Source organism: Cucurbita pepo, chromosome LG05 (assembly GCF_002806865.2).
Source record: "Cucurbita pepo subsp. pepo cultivar mu-cu-16 chromosome LG05, ASM280686v2, whole genome shotgun sequence".
Taxonomy (NCBI): Eukaryota; Viridiplantae; Streptophyta; class Magnoliopsida; order Cucurbitales; family Cucurbitaceae; genus Cucurbita; species Cucurbita pepo.
Genome location: NC_036642.1, coordinates 8553418 through 8574019, shown reverse-complemented (window position 1 = coordinate 8574019; position 20602 = coordinate 8553418). Strand labels below are relative to the sequence as shown.

Sequence of the window (20602 nt, the reverse complement as noted above, 5' to 3'; positions counted from 1 at the left end):
AATGTTGAAATTTCATGCTAAAAAAATAAAAATAAAATAATAGGAAGATAATTATTGAAGTGGGTGTTATCTTGTGGAAATTAAAGTAATTAATAATTTAATGTTAAGTGGATGACACGTGTATTAGTAGGTAACGAGGTTATGTCGTAGGAGAATGTCGAGATCAGTAAGTGTTGAATTCGGACGTGAGGATCCCACATCAGTTGGAGAGGGAAATGAAATATTCTTTATAAGGGTGTGGAAACCTCTACCTAGTAGAAGAAAGGAAGTCCGAAAGATAAAGTCCAAAGAAGACAGTATATGTTAACGGTAGGCTTGAGCTGTTACAAGTGGTATTAAAGTCAGACACCAGGCGGTGTGCGAACAAGGACGTTGGGTAGATCCCACATCGGTTGGATAAAGGAATAAAACATTAATTCCTTATCAGGGTGTGGAAACCTCTCCCTTATAGACGTGTTTTAAACCCTTGACGGGGAGCCCAAAAATGACAATATCTACTGTACTAGACTACAAATTATGGTATGAATCCTGAACAGGACCTTACAACATTAATCTGTTTTAATCCCAACCGTGCATATGACATATTTGAGACAATACTTGACTTAAATCAGACCGATAATCACTTCTCGTTTATACTCAACCTAGAATGAAAAGATTTTTTAAATTTAAAACATTTGTAATTACATTTTCTAAATTTAAACCGTGCTTTGATTTTATCTCTTATGTTAATACTTTTAACGAAATGTCAACCTGATATGCTCGTAAGTTTAACCAATTCTCTTACACGTCACGACAATTCGGATAAACTTTTGATTAAAAAAAAAATCACTTAGGGAGAGATATAAAGAAATTAATTATTTAAAATTGTGAACGTGGTTGATTAATGACGAAGGGGAAATCAATATATTAATTTGTACTTAAAAAGCACTTTATTTATTTATTTTGAGAAAATAATCTCTCTTAGATTTTTTTAATGTATATTTTTTTAGAATTATTTATTCTTATTATTCCCCTCATTAAATTTAATCCTATACTTATTATAAACTATAGTTTAATTGTGACATCTCACACATCATACTCATGGTTATTTATTTTTAATTACGTTTGACTAATTAATTAAAATTAAAATTCACGGATGTGTCGATATTGCGCCTATGCCCATATGTCGGAGGTTTAATTTTTTACCCACTATCTGGTATGGTATCCGTAAATCACATGACATGGGCACAAGAGGACCAATGCCTCGATAGAATTAGGATGAATTGATGTTTGAGATGTCTCAATGTTATGAGCGACACGCGATCCTATTCTCGGGCATGACCAAGTGAGCTACGATGACTAACGATGTCATGTGACTTAGGATGACGTCAAGACACGAGGGTCATGTTAATTGAAAACCAAGATGATGTTGGATGTGACATTGCATTGAGAGACCTTGGCCTTGAGTAGAGGCAAGGTCAAGCTAAATGACTTGGCCTAGCGTAAAGGCACATCGATTGTGTTGCAGATGATTGAATATACACGCACAGGCAGCGTGTGTGGCCAAGCTTCAAAGCCACAAAGCCGAGCAAAAAATGCATATAGGGTTTGAATTCCCCTCAAGGCTGATTGTGAGCGTGTAAAAATCACGACACCACACGATTGAAAAAGTACAACTATGACAGGATGCAAGGTGTAGGCCGAAGAAAACCCTAAATGTTGTCTACTAAAATTATAACTATTTATTTATGTACATAATAGACGTGTTAAAGTGGGTTCGAATTTATGTTCTCTAAATTTGAAACCGAACCGAACCGATCTGGTTTCAGAAAAAATTACTCAATCCAATTCAACCCAACCCAAAATGCTATCTAATCCAACTCGGTTTGATAATATGCTCGAATATCGACTAGATTACACATTCATATCCATTATAAATGGAGCTAAGATATATTATATTATGTAAACATGCAATTTTTTTCCAAATCAAAATGGCCACCGCATATAATCAACAATCAAGAAATAAAATAATTAAAAGTGAAAGGATATGTTGATCATGTTCATTAAACATGATTAATTATTCCCTTAGCCAACTTGATCTTGTTTTATGCTATAATTAGTGGGAAGGCCACAAAGCTAAGCCTTGGATCCAATTTTCATTGCCTATAAAACCAAACCATGATAATCTACATACTTATCAACTAAAAAAATGGCTCCAAACACTCCCATTACCCTCTCTTTTCTCTTCATGACTCTTCCATTCTTCTTCTTCGATCAATCTATCTCGACTAACACCGAGCTAAGATATGATTTTTACGACGAGTCGTGCCCTCATTTGCCTATGATAATTCGAGATCATATTTGGGAGGCGGTGCAAAATGACACGAGAATTGCTGCATCGCTACTACGGTTGCAGTTCCATGATTGTATTGTAGACGTATGTAAAGTTTGTTTATATGTTGTTGTTAGTGATAATGATAATGATAATGATGATGATGAAATTGTTATGTTCTTGTGTTGTTTTAGGGATGTGATGCATCGGTGCTGCTTGATGATACTAAAGATATGAAAGGTGAGAAAAATGCTCCGGGCAATGTGAAATCGCTACGAGGGTTTGAAGTGATCGATGCCATAAAAGCAGATGTTGAAGCATATTGTCCCGAGACAGTTTCTTGTGTTGATATATTAGGTCTTGCAACTAGAGAAGCTGTGTATCTGGTAAATTCCTCTCTACTTTTTCTTTATTTTCTACCGTTTTTATTTTATTTTCTTGTCTAGACTGAGATTGAAAAGTTTCGGGTTGGTTGGATTAGTGACCTGAGCAACCGAGGTAAAATTCACAACTCAATCCAACCTAGCCAATTTTTGGGTTGGGTTGAGTTGAGTAGTCGGGTGGTTCTTTTTTTAATTGAATAACTAAAATCTCATAATACTCAAATATCAAGCATTCAGAATGCATCACTAACATCGGTTACAAACGTCAAATATTCTTAATATTCATAATAATCTTAAAAGTTATGTAGGATATGGTTGAGTTGTAACCCTGTTTTCAAGTTGGTCGAGTTGACCCGATAAAGAAAATGTCAATCTGCTAGCCGACTCAAATTTTCTATTGAATTAACACGAGAGTATTAATTTCACCGCATAGGTCGAAGGGCCATCGTGGAGCCTTCCACTAGGACGTAGAGATGGCTTAAAAGCAAACTTCAAATCCGTTCTAGAACAACTCCCATCTCCGAGGGCATCTCTAGAGAATAACACCGCCAAGTTCACCTCAAAGGGCCTCGATTTAAAGGACCTCGTCGTGCTATCAGGCGCACACACTATCGGCTTCGCTCGTTGCGTGACATTCAAGGTCCGTCTCTTCAACTACAAGGGCTCCGGCCAGCCCGACCCTGACATCAACGCAGCCATGCTCTCGGACTTGCAATCCATGTGCCCCAACAGAAACGACGGAACCAACGCCAATTTGGCCCCTCTGGATGTGGCCACTGTTGACAGGTTCGACAATGAGTATTACACGAACTTGATTAGTGGTGTGGGGCTTTTGGAGTCCGACCATGGTCTAATGGCCGACAGCAACACAGCTCAAATGGTTAGACAATATAGTTTTGATACGAACTTGTTTTATGATGACTTTGCTGAGTCGATGTTTAGGATGAACATGGTTGGTGTTTTGAGTGGCCGTGACGGGCAGATTCGAAAGAATTGTCACGTTGTTAATGTCGATGATGGGTATTAAAAGGTGTTCAAGAACGAACGAAGAACGAAGAACGAATGAGAGCGAGAAAGGGTTGAAAGTATAACCGATAGGGAAGTTATATGAAAAACAAAGAGTTTGGAATTTTAAGCTTTCTTTATGGATCTATGTTTATAGATCTGTCTTTTGTTGAATGATAATACATATAAAATGTTAGGAGTTGCATAGTTGGTAAAATTATGTAGTTGAGGTTGTGAGATGTATCGTATATTTGGACGAACGATTTTATTTTTATGAGTGTTTGTATGACATGATAATCTGACCAATTTGAATTACTCAATTATAAAAGTTGGGTCGGGATAAATTTTTCAAAAACCTAAAATTCAATTTGGTTTGTGGGTTTACATTTTTATGTCCCGTAAACTCCACAAACTCGAGAATAGGGTTACAACCCAATCTTACCTTAAGTTCAAAAAAAAAATTAATCTATAACTTTAAATATTTGAGCGGGATGAGATTTTAGTTATAATTTTTTAAAAATAATTAAAAAAAAAAAAAAACAACGGACTATCCAACCCAACACAACGGAAAGACAGAGAGTTAGATTGAGTTGTGAAAGTTATTGATCAATCCAAAATTTCGAGTCACGCACTAACTTCAATCCCTTGAAATCCTATCACCTTTTGAAATAAAGACACAATTTTGAATCATACACTAACTTCAAATGTTGAAAGACACCAATAAAATCCTCACAAACTATTCTCTTTGAACATAATGTCCATTGCCACAGCTGAGACGATGCCCCGACAAGCTGCCTCGAGCCATGTTGGTGCCGATGTGCCATTCGGCCCCGTCATTGCTGTCCTTGTAGTCATTGTGATTCTCGGCACCGTAGCCGGGATTATCGGGAGGCTTTTCTCAGGTCGTCGTGTTGTTGGCGGTGGTCAGTATGACGTTGAAGGATGGGTTGAGAAGAAATGCTCATCTTGTTTGGATGGCAAGGTTGACGACGTTCCACCGTCGAGGCCTCCACGGTCGGCCACGGTGGGAGGTGATGTTCCTGTGGCAATGCCAATTCTGCCGGAGATAAAAGAAGAACAAGGGCATTGAGAGCATCATTTACAGGCAGATGGAGAGCATCTTTTCTTGTGTTTTTGCAACTGAGCTTTTGAAGGATTTTCAGTCCTTTCGTTATTCATTTTAAGTTAAATCACACTCATCGCCATCTCGACAATCTTCCTCTCTTGAACAAAGTATATTATGGAGCCTTTTTTAAGGCTTATGAAACTCTCGAATAGCTGTTGAGTCACTTTTACCCAATTGACTACACCTCCGAGCCTCACAACTTCTTACAATAGTAGACAGTCGTTGGCATATTGATAAATATCATTATTGTTACGTCGATCACTAGGTCGTGAGGCTTTTTCAAGCAATGCTTTCTATTTACATTCCTACATTCCCGTCCCTTAGAAAGAGTTGCTAAACGATTGGACTAGAGAGATGCAGGTAGCTTAACCGCCTTACCCGTGATTGAAACACAAGCGGGAGACGTATTGGCCTATATTCCCACTAATGTGATCCATATTATTGATGGACAAATTTGTTTGGAAACAGAGAGACCCGGTATTAATACAGGCTTATTTGATATCGTGAAGTGACCAATTACGCATAATCATTCCCTTAATTAGGGACTCTCCCATCGAACAAAGTACATCATAGAGCCTCCCTTGAATCGAGGCTCGACTCCTTCTCTAGAACGAGTATTTTGACTACAACTTTAAGACTCACAATCTCTTTGTTCGACATTTAAGAATTATATTGACATAACTAAGTTAAATGCATGACTCCTGACACCATGTTAGGAACCACATCACTTGACAATGATATGCCACTTTGAGCATAAGCTCTCGTTACATTGTTTTACTTATAAAATCATCCCCTTACTTTGTCAATGTGGAACTCCTCTCCCAACAAATTTGTTAAGATTCTCACATCCAGAAGATGAGAAACTCACCGTTCATCTCATTTTCAATTGAGTTTGATATGAAAACTCAATGTTTATTTAATATGATAGCTAAACTCATGAAGCCCGAATGAGTATTGAGTTAAAAAATGGTAAACCCATGAAGCCCGAACGGGTATTCAGTTAAAAAATGGTAAACCCATGAAGCCCGAACGAGTATTGAGTTAAAAAATGATAAACTGAAAGTGGTACCGACATGTTGAAGATTCCATATTAAAAAATTGAAAAAGTCATACAATTTTCAAAATGGTAGATTAACCAAAATAGATCTTTTAAGAGACGAGGAAATGGGTTGGTGAGCCTCCATCCAAACAACAAATAAAGTCCAAATCTTTAAGTTTCCATTTCCACCATCAATGGAAAAGCAAAGAGAAAAGAGGAAAGGGTTGAAAATACTAAGTCAATCCCCACTCCACTTGGAGCCATGAAACTTTAACCGAAATTCATAGACACATAGAGAATAGGTCGGGAAAGAACGTGACATCCAAAATTAGAAAAACATGCATATCGATCTGGTTGTGAGATCCCAGGTCGGTTGTAGAGGAGACGAAACATTTCTTATAAGGGTGTGAAAACCTCCCCCCTACCATATGCATTTTAAAACTGTGAGACTGATGGTGATACTTAACGAGTTAAACACACTGTTTGCGGGGAACTTGGGCTGTTACAGTAGTGCACAGTGATGACATAAATTGTCCCAATAGATAAAAAGTGTTTATATACCTTTCCATAAGAGTTTCGTCATGTCTTTTTAGGTTTAGGACAACAGAGGAGCATAATTGGGATGAGCTAGGATCACAGGGTCGAGAATGCTTCATAAGGTCAGACTCAAACCAGAGAACTTGAACTTTGACCTAAATTTTTCTTTTTCTCTTCTTTTGATTGTAGCTCGACTACCTTCATGTTCGGTCCGTTTTACTCCATATCAGGACCACTTTCAATTATGGTATTTTTAAAAAATTAAGAAACCTAAATGAAATTATTGAATAAAGAAATATATTATGGATAGAAGAGCATCAGCATGACATCACTAAAATGTCATCACATTTAGAGAGGTCATATTAGTAAAACCACACCTCACTATTATTTTTCATTTATAGCCATAATTAAAACCATAGGTTTCCCATTTTTTATTTATTGACTCTTTATATTAGTGGAAGACTCATATAAAAATACAACTATCGTTAGTCTTCAATTTAATTTTTAAAATAATATTTTCAAGAAAAAAAAAATCTTTTTTAATTTTAGATTAATATTTTATTTTAAAAATACTCTTAAACTTTTTAATAATGTAAAAAATAAACTAAAAGTTTAAAAATACTCTGACTGGCTGGATAAGGTCCACAAAACATCAAGATAACTAGAGATAAAAGATTCCATTTAACTGTTGGGTCGAGGCCTCTTGGGAACCTGCACTAAACGGGCAGAGATTTATTATATAAATGGAGAATGAGGGAGAGACTGAGAAGAGATTTTTTTCCCGTTAGATAAATGAGGTTGAGGACCGGGATTATATTCTCCATCCACATCCCTGGTCAATTCTCTGATCTTACCGTCTTCGTCCCGCTTCAAAGAGAGATTTTTTAAGCTCCATATATTTCGAAAGATAGAGATGTTAAGGATATTTAATACTAAATTATATATATATATATATATATATATATATATATATCATATTTGATATTTTGTTATTTCTGTTTCCATATATTTGTAATTTATTTGATTATAAATACAGGACTTTTCCACACCATTTAAGTGTGGTGGATTAAGCAAACATTCTCGTTGTTAATGTTTTTTTTTAAATATTTTGTACATTCTAGTGTGAGCCCGTAACTGAGTAAATTATTATTATAGTCGAGAAAATTTGAATTAATATATTATTCATGTTAAAAAAATAGTGAAAATATCAGTTGGTATGTTGTTAATAATTGTTTGGGTAAGCATTAGTGCTTACCATCATGAAAGTTAGGCTCACAAGTGGAAGACCCAAACCAAATATTTGATTTTTTTGCACATTTCTCACAATATAAATACCCCATTACTCTCACAAAACTATCAGTAAAAGCTTCACATTCTAACTATGGCTTCCATATTTTCTAACGTTATCGTTCTCTTCGTGTTAGCGTGTATGTCAACTCTAAGCTCGGCTAACTCGGGTTGGTTTGGGGCTCGTAATACCACTTTTCCTTTCAGTTCTAGGCATAAACGTCCACGGTTCCCGCCACCACCATCACGATGGTTGCCACAACCACCATGGAGGCATTTGCCACAACCACCATGGAGACGGCTGCCACCATCACCATCACGACCACGAAAACCTCGAACACCACCATCACGACCACGACAACCTCGAACACCACCATCACGACCACGACAACCTCGAACACCACCACCACCACGATGGTTTCCACCACTACCACCACGGCCTCGAACACAAAATCCAAGAAAGATTATAGTGGGTGGTTCTAAATATTGGCGTCTTGGGTTTGACTATAATGATTGGATACTTAAGAACGGTCCATTTTATCTAAACGATATTCTAGGTAAGCTCTTTATAAGTTCATTTTTATCTACAAAATTTAATTCCCCGAAGCTTAACTTTTTGGAATGGTTTCAACGATTTGCAGTGTTCAAATACGATCCTCCGAACCCTTCAACTCCTCCTCATAATGTTTATTTGCTACCAAACATGCAAAGCTTGAACAAGTGTGATTTTAGAAGGGCTAAATTGGTGGCAAATTCAACACAAGGAAGTGGAAATGGGTTTAATTTTGTTCTTAAACAACAAAAAGCTTACTACTTTGCTTGTGGAGAGGGCAATGGCTTCCATTGCAACCTTGGATCCATGAAGTTCTCTATAACCCCACAATCAAGGCGTCTACCATCACCGCCACCACCATCAACACGACCACGAATACCTCCACCAAGACAGGTGCCACCACCATCAAAACGACCACGAATACCTCCACCAAGACATGTGCCACCACCATCAAAACGACCACGAATACCTCCACCAAGACATGTGCCACCACCGTCACCACCACCACCATCAAAACGACCACGAATACCTCCACCAAGACAGGTGCCACCACCGTCACCACCACCACCATCAAAACGACCACGAATACCTCCACCAAGACAGGTGCCACCACCGTCACCACCACCACCATCAAAACGACCACGAATACCTCCACCAAGACAGGTGCCACCACCGTCACCACCACCACCATCAAAACGACCACGAATACCTCCACCAAGACAGGTGCCACCACCGTCACCACCACCACCATCAAAACAACCACGAATACCTCCACCAAGACAGGTGCCACCACCGTCACCACCACCACCATCAAAACAACCACGAATACCTCCACCAAGACAGATGCCACCATCGCCATCTCCACCATCACCATCACCATCACCATCACCATCACCATCACCGAATCCACAAATTCCAAGAAAAATCATCGTAGGTGGATCAGAACGATGGCGTCTTGGGTTTGACTATAATGATTGGGCACTTAAAAACGGACCATTTTATCTCAACGATATTCTAGGTAACCTTAACATCGTGATCGTGATTATTCATGCTTATTATTACAAAATTTCACTCCCGAACTTATGAAAAGCAATTCTTTTTTTTGCAGTATTCAAATACGATCGTACCCATAGCGTTTATTTGCTACCAAACATGCAAAGCTTGGTGGATTGTGACTTTGGAACAGCCAAAATGGTAGCAAATTTAACACAAGGAAGTGGAGATGGGTTTGAATTTGTACTCAACCACCAAAATCCTTACTACTTTGCTTGCGGTGAAGGCAATGGCTTCCATTGCAAACTTGGATCCATGAAGTTCTCTCTAACACCAATAGCTCAAGCTTGATATCAGTGGTTTCTTCCCAGCCACTTCTTACAATATATTTAACCTAATCCACGTGTTAGGCTAGATAAAATGCTCGTCAATAAGTGTCTTGTTTTTAAAGAAATACTCAATAAATGACTCCATTTCTAAGTTAGAAAATGCAATCACATGTAATTGTGTTTGAGACTTCTCATTTAACATCATTTCATGATATTTGTCTCAACTTCTAGTCCGGGCAGTATTGAATATGTAGTATTTCTTTGCACACGGCTTATATCGCGTGCTGTAATATTCCAAGTCCACTACTAGTCGATATTGTCCTCTTTGGGCTTTACCTTTCAGGCTTTCCCTCGAGGCTTCAAAATGCGCCTGCAAAGAAAAAGTTTTCACTCCCTTATAAAAGGGTATTTCGTTCTCCTCCCCAACTAATGTGGGACTCACACACTCGCACACATGGATCCTAGGCAAGTTCGTATATGTATTCCTAGACTTGGCCTTCACGAACCCTAGACCCAACAATTGTTACTCTCCCCAAACTTCATGTCTCGTTGTTTGATTGGTCGATGATGCCAAATTCAGTTCTCATGTCATCAGGTCAAATATTTTCTATTTTATCGGTTTCAATTTTAATTTTTTCGTTTTAGTTCTGATTTGAGTGATTCAAAAGGTATTAGAATCGTCTTTCTATTTCAACTATTTCAGTTCTAATCTTTTCTTTTAGTCGTGATTTGAGTGATTTAAAAGGGGTTATAATTGTCATTCCAATCTTTATACTATGGACACTTCAAAACACTGAAATTATTAGTAATTAAATACACGTTTGTTATCATAAAATATCAATTAACGTGAGGCTCCTTGAATAGGATTACGGTACTGTAAACTCATCCGGAGAGGGGGAGAGGGACCACATATGTAAACTTAGTCGCTAGTTAGTATACGAGATCACTACCCTAGACTTGCCATTATGGTGATTCATGTGGAAGGATCGCTAGTTAATCTTACATAATGATGTTTAGAGAAAAACATCATACTGTCGTTTGACATGTGAGGAAGTCGCGCCATCTACCAAGGCAAAGTAAGCATNAAAAAAAAAAAAAAATCCACTCCGAAGCTACTACGTTGTCTAGTAGATTCAGTACACTAGAAATGGGTTAACAACTTCCCGACCCAGAGTGGATTTGTGACAGACAAGAGAACTAATTCGAACTTCAAGACCTTCCCAGGAGATTAGGTAGAACTTAGGCTCGAACTTTCTAGAACCCAAAGAAAAGCCCGTTGTAACTTATTAGGATGGGATGCGATGAGAGCCTACAAGTAGGTTTCTTACTGAGTATTTTTGTACTCACTCAATTTTACATTTCGTTTTTTAGATTTTCAATGACTATTAGTCGAGATAGGGGAGTATTCAGAAGCTATGCAGTCATAGACAGGGTCGTCCCAGGGCCGTCAGTCTTGCGTGAGTTTTGTGGTCTTTTAGTATCGTTTAAATTTGTATCTTATTCTCTAGCCTACGTTTTGTAATAAACTTTAAACAATAGTAATTTGTATATAATTTATATATGTAGTTTACACGTCTCGAATGAATATAAAGACATATTAGAAGAAATTCAGAACGTTATTAGGAATGAATTTGGTTGGATAATGCATTATTTTTTTTTTAAAAGAACATGAATATTCTTCTAGTAAGCTTTTGGTAACACAGAGAATTTCATGTTTCCATCAACGCAATGCAACCCATTGCGTTCACCACAAGCAAAGTAGTAAGTCTTAGATTGTTCGAGCACGAACTCGAACCCATCTCCTTCTCCTTGGCTTGTATTCGCTACCTCTCGAGCCTTTGAAAAATCACAGTTCGAGAAACTCTCCAAGTTCGGTAACAAATAAACACTATGAGGAGATCCGAATCCATTCGGAGCCGGGTACCTGAAAACTGCAAAAACAAAACCTTTGAACAAATTCGCCCTTATTCTAATATCATGCATTCAATTTAAGCTCACCAAGAACATCATTAACATAAAAAGGGCCATTTTTTAACGCACAATCACTATAGTCCATGCCAAACTCCCAAGTTTGAGAACCGCCGACGACGATCCTTTTCGGATGTCGGGCCGAACAGACAACCGACATGCAAGAGACAACGAGGACGAGGATGGCGGTGGAAGACGAGGAAGCCATGTCTAAGATGTTGATGATGGCCTTTGTATTTGGGGCTGAGGGGTTTTATAGAGAGAATTGGATTAATGACATTCAAATTCAGTTATAATTTCTTGATGATATGAAATGGTTCATTTTTATTAAATTCATTAAATTAAAGTTATGAATAAATTGTTGTTTTTGCTTCCTCATTTATAGTAAAAAACTGCATTTGTTATAATAATAATCCTCCAAAAATGGTTACAGTGTTACATCAAATCTTAAATGCAACCTAAATTAAACCACATTCATTTATAACATTAAATTAATTAAATTAAGTTGGGTCGGGTTAAAACATTTTTAGATACAGAGCTAAAAATTATTATAATTTTTAGGGTAAAAGTTGATGTAAAAAAATAAACCATTTTAAAAGTTCAAAATAAAAAATAATAAAAATATAATTTTTTTTTTCTTAAAATCATTTATTAAAATAAGAGTAATTATTTATAATTTTATTAAGTTCATTTATTTGAAGAAATAATAATTAAGATTTATTACAAAATAAATTTAAAATTTAAAAAATTAAGATAAAAGGAATGAAAATTAAATTAATTAAAAATTTAAACGAAATTTATTTATTTATTTTCAAAATTGATTTACTAATAATAATTCATAACTTTTAGATGGAGAAGAATTAATGGGCCGAGCCCAAGATGATGATCTACCCAGGCCCGTCTTGCTTGGGCAGGTTGAAGGAGTAAACCAGACCGATCTGGTTTTCCGGGCATCCGCCATTGTTGCAGCAGGCTCAAGCTCTGCTTCTCAAGAACTGTCGCGGAATTCTTGGAAGAAACCCTTTCCTTTAAATCAGTCCCCTTCCGAAACCGACCTCCGTTTCCGGCGAGAAGAGCAAAAGTCGATGGATCAATCCTTCTTACTAATGCTCTCAACCCTCCTTCATTTCCACAACTACCTAGATCCCACCATTTCCCTCCTCCCCTCCACTCCCTCCTCCGCCTCCTCCCCTTCCTCCGCCTCCCTCAACTCCCCAACCTCCCTCCTCTCCTCCTCCTCCGCCGCACCTCTCCTCTTCTTCACCATCGCCTCCGTTCTCTCCTTCATCGCCTCCTCTCGCCCCAACTCACCTTCCTCCCCTTCTGCTGCCTCCACCACCACTCCCCCTCCTCCCACCTCCTCCTCCTCCAATTACTCCGTCTCCGCCTTCCGCGCCTTCTCCACTGACCACATCTGGTCCCTCGAAGCCCCTCTTCGCGATGCCCATTGGCGCTCCCTCTATGGCATCTCCCATCCTGTCTTCACCACCATCGTTGACAAACTCAAACCCCACATTGCCCTCTCCAATCTCTCTCTCCCTTCCGATTATGCCGTTGCCATGGTCCTCTCCCGTCTCTGCCATGGCCTCTCCGCTAAAACCCTAGCTGCTCGTTTCTCCCTCGAACCCTATCTCGTTTCCAAAATCACCAACATGGTCACCCGTCTTTTGGCCACCAAACTCTACGCTGAATTCATCAAAATTCCGGTCAGTCGTCGGCGCTTGATTGAAACAACTCAAGCATTTGAAAAATTGACTTCTCTACCCAATATGTGTGGCGCCATTGATAGCAGTCCAATCAAGCTTCGTCGATTGCCTGCCGACCAGAGCATTTCGACTAATTACAATTGCCGATTTGGGTATCCATCGGTTCTGCTTCAGGTCGTTGCTGACAACAAGAAGATCTTCTGGGATGTATGCGTTAAAGCTCCTGGTGGCAGTGATGATGCCAGCCATTTTAGGGATAGTCTAATGTACCATAGGCTTACTTCTGGTGATATTGTATGGGATAAGGTTATCAATGTTAGGGGTCACCATGTTCGTCCCTACATTGCTGGAGATTGGGGCTATCCTCTGTTGTCTTTCCTGTTGACACCATTTTCGCCAAACGGCATCGGCACGCCTGCACAGAACCTGTTCGATGGAATGCTAATGAAGGGTCGGTCTGTTGTGGTTGACGCAATTGGGTTGCTGAAGGCTAGGTGGAAGATTCTTCAGGATTTGAATGTTGGTTTAAGCCATGCTCCACAGACCATTGTTGCTTGTTGTGTATTGCATAATTTGTGTCAAATTGCTAAGGAGCCAGAGCCTGAACCTTTGAAGGATCCAGAGGAGACAGGCCCTGCGCCTGACATCCTTGACAGTGAGAAATCCTTGTGTTACTATGGTGAAAGTGTGAGGCAGGCGTTGGCTGATGATTTGCATCATAGGCTTTCATCGAGATAGCTAATGTTTCATCAATTCTTTTGAAGGGAAGATGAGTTTCCAGCCTCTGTTCTTCAAATGTAAGTTTTTCTTGTAGTTTTTTCATTCTTGCCATGTTTGATAGTTTTGTTTCTGTTTTATTGCTTACATCAAGTGTGAGATCCACATCGGTTGGGGAGGAGAACGAAACATTCTTTATAGGGTGTGGAAACCTCTCCATAGCAAACACGTCTTAAAACCTTGAGGGGAAGCCCAAAAGGAAAAACCCAAAGAGAACCGTATCTGTTTGGTCTTGCATCATTACATGAAGCTGGTTGAGTAATATCATCTGATTGTATCATATGTGAGAAAGCTATTAGATTAAGCTATCTTAAGTTCTGAATTCAATGTTGTTCTTGTAGATTCTATGTTGATTCGAGAAGGAATTTGGTTGTCTGAGAAAATGTATATGAAATGGCAGAGAACTGCAAGAATGAAGTAAGATGGCATTGACAGATAGTTTGAGGTATGTAAGTTAGGAACAAAGGGATGCGTTTGTGTCTCCTTAACATGCTAAGGTGCTGCAGATTATGGCTGAATGTTTGTTGAAACTAGGACATTTGAGGCGGTTTAGAAAAATGGTCGATCCCCGGAATATTGTGTTGAGCCCTTGTCTTCGTTTTGTCGTGCTGCTATGATATAACGTGTCTCCCCCATATAAGGACAGTTCTAAGAGAGTTTTTGGATGATATGTTTTAGCTGCCTTGCATATTTTCATTCCTAAAAGCATTTAGCTCGATATAACTAGGAAAACGTTTCGAATACCATGCCTGAGTTTCCTGGCATGCTAGCTTCATGTAGCTTCATGCCCGAGTTTCAAATCTTTTTTTTTTTTTTTAATCTCTGATTACTCGATAATTTTCTCGAGCACAAAGCTGACTTTTTGTAGGCTGAAAAATTCTTTCACGAGTAATCCATCCGGTTTTATTGGTCGAGTAAAATGAGGTATAGGGTTTTGGTATTCTTAATGCTTTGCTTGTGTTAACAATGTCATCTTGATTCTAGATGAAGTTTTGCAACTAACCATTAATGGAAACTAAAATTTTAAGGTTTTGTTTTATAGCAATTTTATTTTAATTTTTCTTAGTTTTCCATTTTTCAAAAATTTTATGATATCGAATAGTAGAGTATGAGGAGAAGCTTCACGTACAGTTGCTTGTGTCAAGACGACTCTATTTCATCCTTCTTTAGGCCAAAATGGTTCCTTTCAATCTCGGTGTGACACACCAACGAGATCTATAGGTACTATGAAGCCCACTGCTAATTGATATTGTTCTCTTTGGGCTTTCTTTTTTGAGCTTCCCCTCAAGGTTTCTAAAACGCATTTGCTAGGTTGAAGTTTTCACACCTTTATAAAGAATGTTTCATTCTCCTCCATCGATGTAGGTTCTCACATAAATGATCGTGTCTCATCATTCCTACTAGTAGGTTTGATTCACATGTCCCACCATAAAATCTTCGCACTCTACATAGAAATCTTATGATAAACACTAGTTCTAAGTCACTAAAGTATCGTGATTAGAAATGATTGGTGGGGTTAATTCTAGCACATTATTTGTTTTTATACGCCGAAATTGAATAGATGATACTTTCTCTCGTTCTTAATTTTAATTATTGATTAGTCAATATTAAAAAAATATTATCATTTGAAATATAACAACACTATGAAATCATCAAAATATATTTGTTTTTCAATAATTATTTGATATTGTTTTTCAATAATTATTAGATGGAGTGTTCCATGACAGAGGTGGACACTTAATGCGTGGATCGTTACTAATCCAAATATGACACTTGATGCATGGATCGTTACTAATAATAAAGTATGGTTTGGGAAAGAACCAAAGCAAAAGTTGGTGGTCATGTGACACTCGAGTAAATGAAGAGTACATGAATGAACGGGACAACATCTGAATGAGAGCGATTCTGAGAATAAAAGATTAATAAAAAATTAAAAGAATAGAAAGTTACTACATGTACATACTAACAAGAGTACATGAAACATACTAGTGAAGACAAAACATGCTCAAAGAACTCGTGTTGGTCTGTAGAGATAGTCTTTATTCTTAAAAGCGAGAAGAAAATAATATGATCATGTCATAGAAGAATATCAAGATCATCACGTGCTGAATCCAAATTTTAAATATTGTCTGCGTCATTTTAGCACCACTAATATCATAAAGTTCATGCTTCTTAAATACTAACACTTCGATTAAAAAATTCGGTCAAAGCTTTGCAAGCCATAGAAAGCTTTCTTTATGAAAAAGGGAAAACTTTAAAGAGAACGATAGAAAGTGACGTTAATAAGACTCCCAATTGCCCAATTGTAATAAAGTAAATCTAACGCTTAGCTTTCTTCTTTTGACCAATATTTGCTAACCACGTCTTTTTTGTTAACACATTCCAACACCAACTCCACGTTTAGCTTTATTTTTTTATTTTTTTTTTGGTGAGGTTCGAGTTTAATAATATTTTGGTCTATTCGTTCAACTTTTTTGTTACTGTAGTTAATGGAAGCTTACGTGAAACAACACTATACATATTCAAATTCAGTACTTTTTATTTTGATGCTATGTTAAACCGACACAAAAATTTAAGTGGATAGGTTGATAAGTTTAATTATATCAATATTCAACTATGTCACTCTCTCCACTAGATTTATAGCACAAAGATTAGAACAGAAAGAGCTCGGAAGGGTATGACCATTAACGAAAAGTGGTTTATACGACTCGAAAGCTTGAGCCAAAGAAAAGTATAGGCGAGAACATCAAATTGGACCATTAGACCATTAGACACATCTGGTCCCTCCACTTTTCTCGCCTTGGTTTGATTTTCAATGTTAATATGCCTCAATATTCCTTATTCAAAGCTAGAATTTCATGGATTTTATGATTTCACTGTGTATTGGTTGCGATGTAGCATGTACCTTCTAGCTAAGGGGAGGATAAGCACGTTCGATGATAAACATTTTTTTATTTTCAAAATTGTTAGATGTATATGCATGAGATTGAGCTATAAAATTTTAAATATGTTGTGCATTGTGACGTTGTTTATGAGACGTATCTTTAATATGATTTGATTACATATAATAACATGATTTACGGGTAATTACTCACTATGGTAATAGGAAGGCGTGCTCGAGATCACCACACCGGGTGGACCTAAGATTTGTTTCCCCGTTTCAAAAGGCAAATCAAAGTCTTGATTTTGGTCTTATGATGATGGTCCAGAATTGATCACTATCGTATGGATTAAATGTTTTGTTTTCTAAAATTCTTAGAGATGCATGCACGTAACATGGGTTTATGTATCGTATGAATATGATGCATGAAAAGTATGGTTGAATCTACGTTCGATCACGATTCAGCTATTATGATGGCAATTATTTTATTGTAATAATTATCATTATGTGAGGTGACCAGATAGTTAGCCATCAAAGTCGTTGTATAGGGTGAATCTATGTTTGTTGCCAAATTTTTTTTTGCACGGAATCTTAGTATAATTTGGTCATTATGGATGGTCCATGTGTTTTCTCAAACTAGTTTCCGACATGGATTAAGTAATCAGTGTCTCTATATGTCAGTTAAGATTGAGCTAGACAGCTAGACAGCTAGACGATCCTCATTCAATGCAAGTCATGAGCGGTGACCTCATTTTAAAGAAAAAAATTGGTCCCTTGACTTTTCTTGTTGATTGTATGTACACATATTTAAACCCGAAATGCAACGTCTTGGCATAGAAGTGACGAAAAAAGCTAAGAAGAAGAAATAAACTCCGATTCTTAATAACAATTTTTTTTTCATATGCTTATCGAGATGACTCTTGACCATTTCAATAGCTTATTTTTGTATTCATTTTGGGTAGTAGTATAGTTTAGTAGTCGATGCTTTATCAAACCGACAACAATATTATATTAATTATACTACCAAACTCAACTTTAATATAAAACTATATTCATGAAGCTTCACTAATTTAATTTTAAAATAAAAAAAAATACTAAAACTATTAAAAGGAAACTTCTAATTAATTAAGGAATTGTTACTAAATTTTACAAAATAATGACTTATGTAGAGATAATCACCAAAATAATTAGGCACCAAACGAAGACTTTTGTGTAGAATAAATTCAAAATCACTTTTTTTTATATACTAATTAAATAATTATCTAAAAAAATTAAGTTATTTTTAAAAATATACTCATAAAATTTTTATCTCCCTCTCCCACTTTTCTCCCTACCAATAGTTATATACTGTGAGCCGTTACTCTCTTGCTGGCATATATAACGTCTCTTTCAAAAATCTCTCTATGCCCTCGTTTTCTAAAATCTTCTTCTTAAACCGAGGTCAGAGGCTTGAGCATACGTTGCTTGGCCGTAGGTGACGTAAGAATGAATTGATGAATTGGCTTAGCTCACTTGTCCGTTGGAGAGTGAGTGTCGCACAATCGTGACAAGTAGTGTAAAAAGAATTAAAACATTTTTAAAAAATTTTAAGGACGAATTTTTTCAAAAGTTTAAGGGTATTAATGAAAATTTTTAAAATAAAATATTAATTATTTTTATTTATAACTATAAATCTATTTTTAACCTTTTTAAAATTGGGTATTTTTTAATTCATTGTAATGTTTTTATTAATTTATAGTTTTATTTATAACTTCAATTTCTTACACCATTGATTTATGAATATGTCTTACACCCACAAACACAATCCCAAAAATTAAATTTTAAATTTTAAAACTTTGCTGGTTCATCCACGTGTCAACGACCCAATTCCCCTGGAAATCTCCGGCATACTGGACCGGTTAAACCGCAGAAACGGCCTAGAAAACCCGGTTTGATGGGCAAAAGTCTCTTCTTCGTCATCATCAACTCCTCAGAAACCGTCCGGTTCGCCGCCGTGGAATGAAACCTCGAATCTCCGCCGTCGGCCGACCGGAAACTCGAAATCTTCACGTCGTTGTCCATATTTTCAGAAATCACAACGTACGTTGACCTCAATTTATCCGCTTTCGCCGTCGATCGGCCTTCCGATGCACTGCGAAACAAGAAGTCCCTCAGCCTCCATCTTTTGTTGGCTTTTGAAAATGAGATCGCCGACTTTGATTTGACGGGGGCGGCGAGGGAGCCGCCGTCGTCTCCGTCGAGCGCAGTTTGAGAGGAAATGTATGAGATTTGATCGGTTGTTCCGCCGTCGAGCGCAGTTTCCTTCATCAGCGCTGCTTCAAATGGGTCGTCGATGCCGCTCTCTGCTTTTCGAGGCGGTGTTGGGGACCACATTTTCGACTGAATAAAATATTAAATTAACTAAATTTAAATTAAGATTTTTCAAAAATATTAGCTTCAATTAATAAAAATATTTTCAATTTTACATTTTGCTTTCAAATATTTTAATAACATCTCTCAAATTAAAAAAAAAAATACCCGTAAATATTTTTTGAAAATATTAAAATATCATTATCTATAAATGAAATCAGTTAATATTCTACTTTCAATGAATTTTCAAGAGTTTCTATAACATTTCAACTTTTTTTAAAAAAATTCAAAAATATTTATAGTTATTATTTAGACCAAACTCACGAACTTTTAAAATTAATATTAATATCTTTAAATTAAAAAACAAAATAGAATACTGGTTCATATTCTTAAAATTTAAAAAAAAAATGATAAAAATAAAATACTAATTTAAAAAATTTAAAAATATTAAAATAAAAACGGTTAATACTTTATTTTCAAACCCTTTTTTACATTTTTTAAAAAATTTAAAAATACTTATAGTTACTCTGTTAAAGGGAATTTTTAATAACACGTCTGAAAAATACTCATTAAAAAATAATTTAGCCGATAATAATCTTAAATTAAAAAGGATAATAAGAGAAATGATAAAAACTTTTAAAAAAAATTATTTTAAATGAGTAATGATGTAAAACATAGATGTAAGCGAGAGAGATAGAATTGAAAAAGGTACCTGAAATCCAGGCGGGAGTTTAAGCGGCTTGATCTTACCGCCGTCGAAGAGCTCATCGGCGGAGAGAGAAGCTTTACTAAACGACTGGGAAGTAAAATCAAATTCAAAATCCTGATCGGTACCGGAGGATTTGGGGGACTTGGGGATGCCGGGCTTCTCCTCCCACCCAAAGGGGACAGCGGAGGGAGAGCCAATGGGAACATCGTCGCCATCTTCGTCGAAGGAGAAGAAGTTGAAGGCATGGGAGGGGCTGGTAGGAGCAGACAAGTAGTGGGAGGAGCAAGGGCTGCCGCCGATGTTGAAGATGTCGGCGGCCGGAGGGACTCTAACAACTACTTCCATCTCTAAGAAAACTCGGCCGGCGGCGGAAGCTTTTATGGGAAATGAATGGAAAAGAGAAGAAGAAGAAGAAGGAGGATTAGGTGGGAGGAGGAAGAAGAGTAAAGTTGAGGGAAATTGGGTTGGAGATGAATTGGAGAAACCTCCTAAATTGATAAAAAATGGATCCACCATACATATATATAATATATATAATTATAAGTCTAATGCATGTAGCTTTAGCTTATAAGTTAGAATAGAAAATTATTGGAGAAATCAAATCTTAAAAATGAAAAATTCATGTCATATAAAGGTCGAGCAAGCTCGG

At 37.0% G+C, this 20602-nt stretch overlaps 6 protein-coding genes across 6 annotated transcripts; 4 read left to right on the top strand and 2 right to left on the bottom strand.

Annotated features, from left to right (window-relative positions):
- Positions 1–2188: 2188 nt before the first annotated feature.
- Positions 2189–3721, top strand: LOC111795617 (peroxidase 10-like). The gene is made up of 3 exons (XM_023678148.1): positions 2189–2416; positions 2506–2697; positions 3128–3721. Exons 1-3 carry the CDS (start codon positions 2189–2191, stop codon positions 3719–3721), a joined length of 1014 nt encoding a protein of 337 aa, XP_023533916.1.
- A 732-nt stretch (positions 3722–4453) lies between these two features.
- Positions 4454–4789, top strand: LOC111795113. Its single transcript, XM_023677363.1, has one exon. It carries the CDS (start codon positions 4454–4456, stop codon positions 4787–4789), a length of 336 nt encoding a protein of 111 aa, XP_023533131.1.
- Positions 4790–7782: 2993 nt separating this feature from the next.
- On the top strand, positions 7783–9682 carry LOC111795112 (extensin-like). The gene is made up of 3 exons (XM_023677362.1): positions 7783–8245; positions 8330–9259; positions 9350–9682. The coding sequence occupies exons 1-3, from the start codon at positions 7783–7785 to the stop codon at positions 9583–9585; spliced, it is 1629 nt and encodes a 542-aa protein (XP_023533130.1). The 3' UTR covers positions 9586–9682.
- A 1503-nt stretch (positions 9683–11185) lies between these two features.
- Positions 11186–11749, bottom strand: LOC111796077. The gene is made up of 2 exons (XM_023678763.1): positions 11562–11749; positions 11186–11494 (listed from the first exon to the last, which is right to left on the bottom strand). The coding sequence occupies exons 1-2, from the start codon at positions 11737–11739 to the stop codon at positions 11244–11246; spliced, it is 429 nt and encodes a 142-aa protein (XP_023534531.1). The 5' UTR covers positions 11740–11749; the 3' UTR covers positions 11186–11243.
- Positions 11750–12494: 745 nt separating this feature from the next.
- On the top strand, positions 12495–14925 carry LOC111794574 (protein ALP1-like). The gene is made up of 2 exons (XM_023676618.1): positions 12495–14034; positions 14356–14925. Exon 1 carries the CDS (start codon positions 12617–12619, stop codon positions 13973–13975), a length of 1359 nt encoding a protein of 452 aa, XP_023532386.1. The 5' UTR covers positions 12495–12616; the 3' UTR covers positions 13976–14034; positions 14356–14925.
- A 3718-nt stretch (positions 14926–18643) lies between these two features.
- LOC111795878 lies at positions 18644–20436 on the bottom strand. The gene is made up of 2 exons (XM_023678505.1): positions 19957–20436; positions 18644–19274 (listed from the first exon to the last, which is right to left on the bottom strand). Exons 1-2 carry the CDS (start codon positions 20296–20298, stop codon positions 18750–18752), a joined length of 867 nt encoding a protein of 288 aa, XP_023534273.1. The 5' UTR covers positions 20299–20436; the 3' UTR covers positions 18644–18749.
- Positions 20437–20602: the final 166 nt, after the last annotated feature.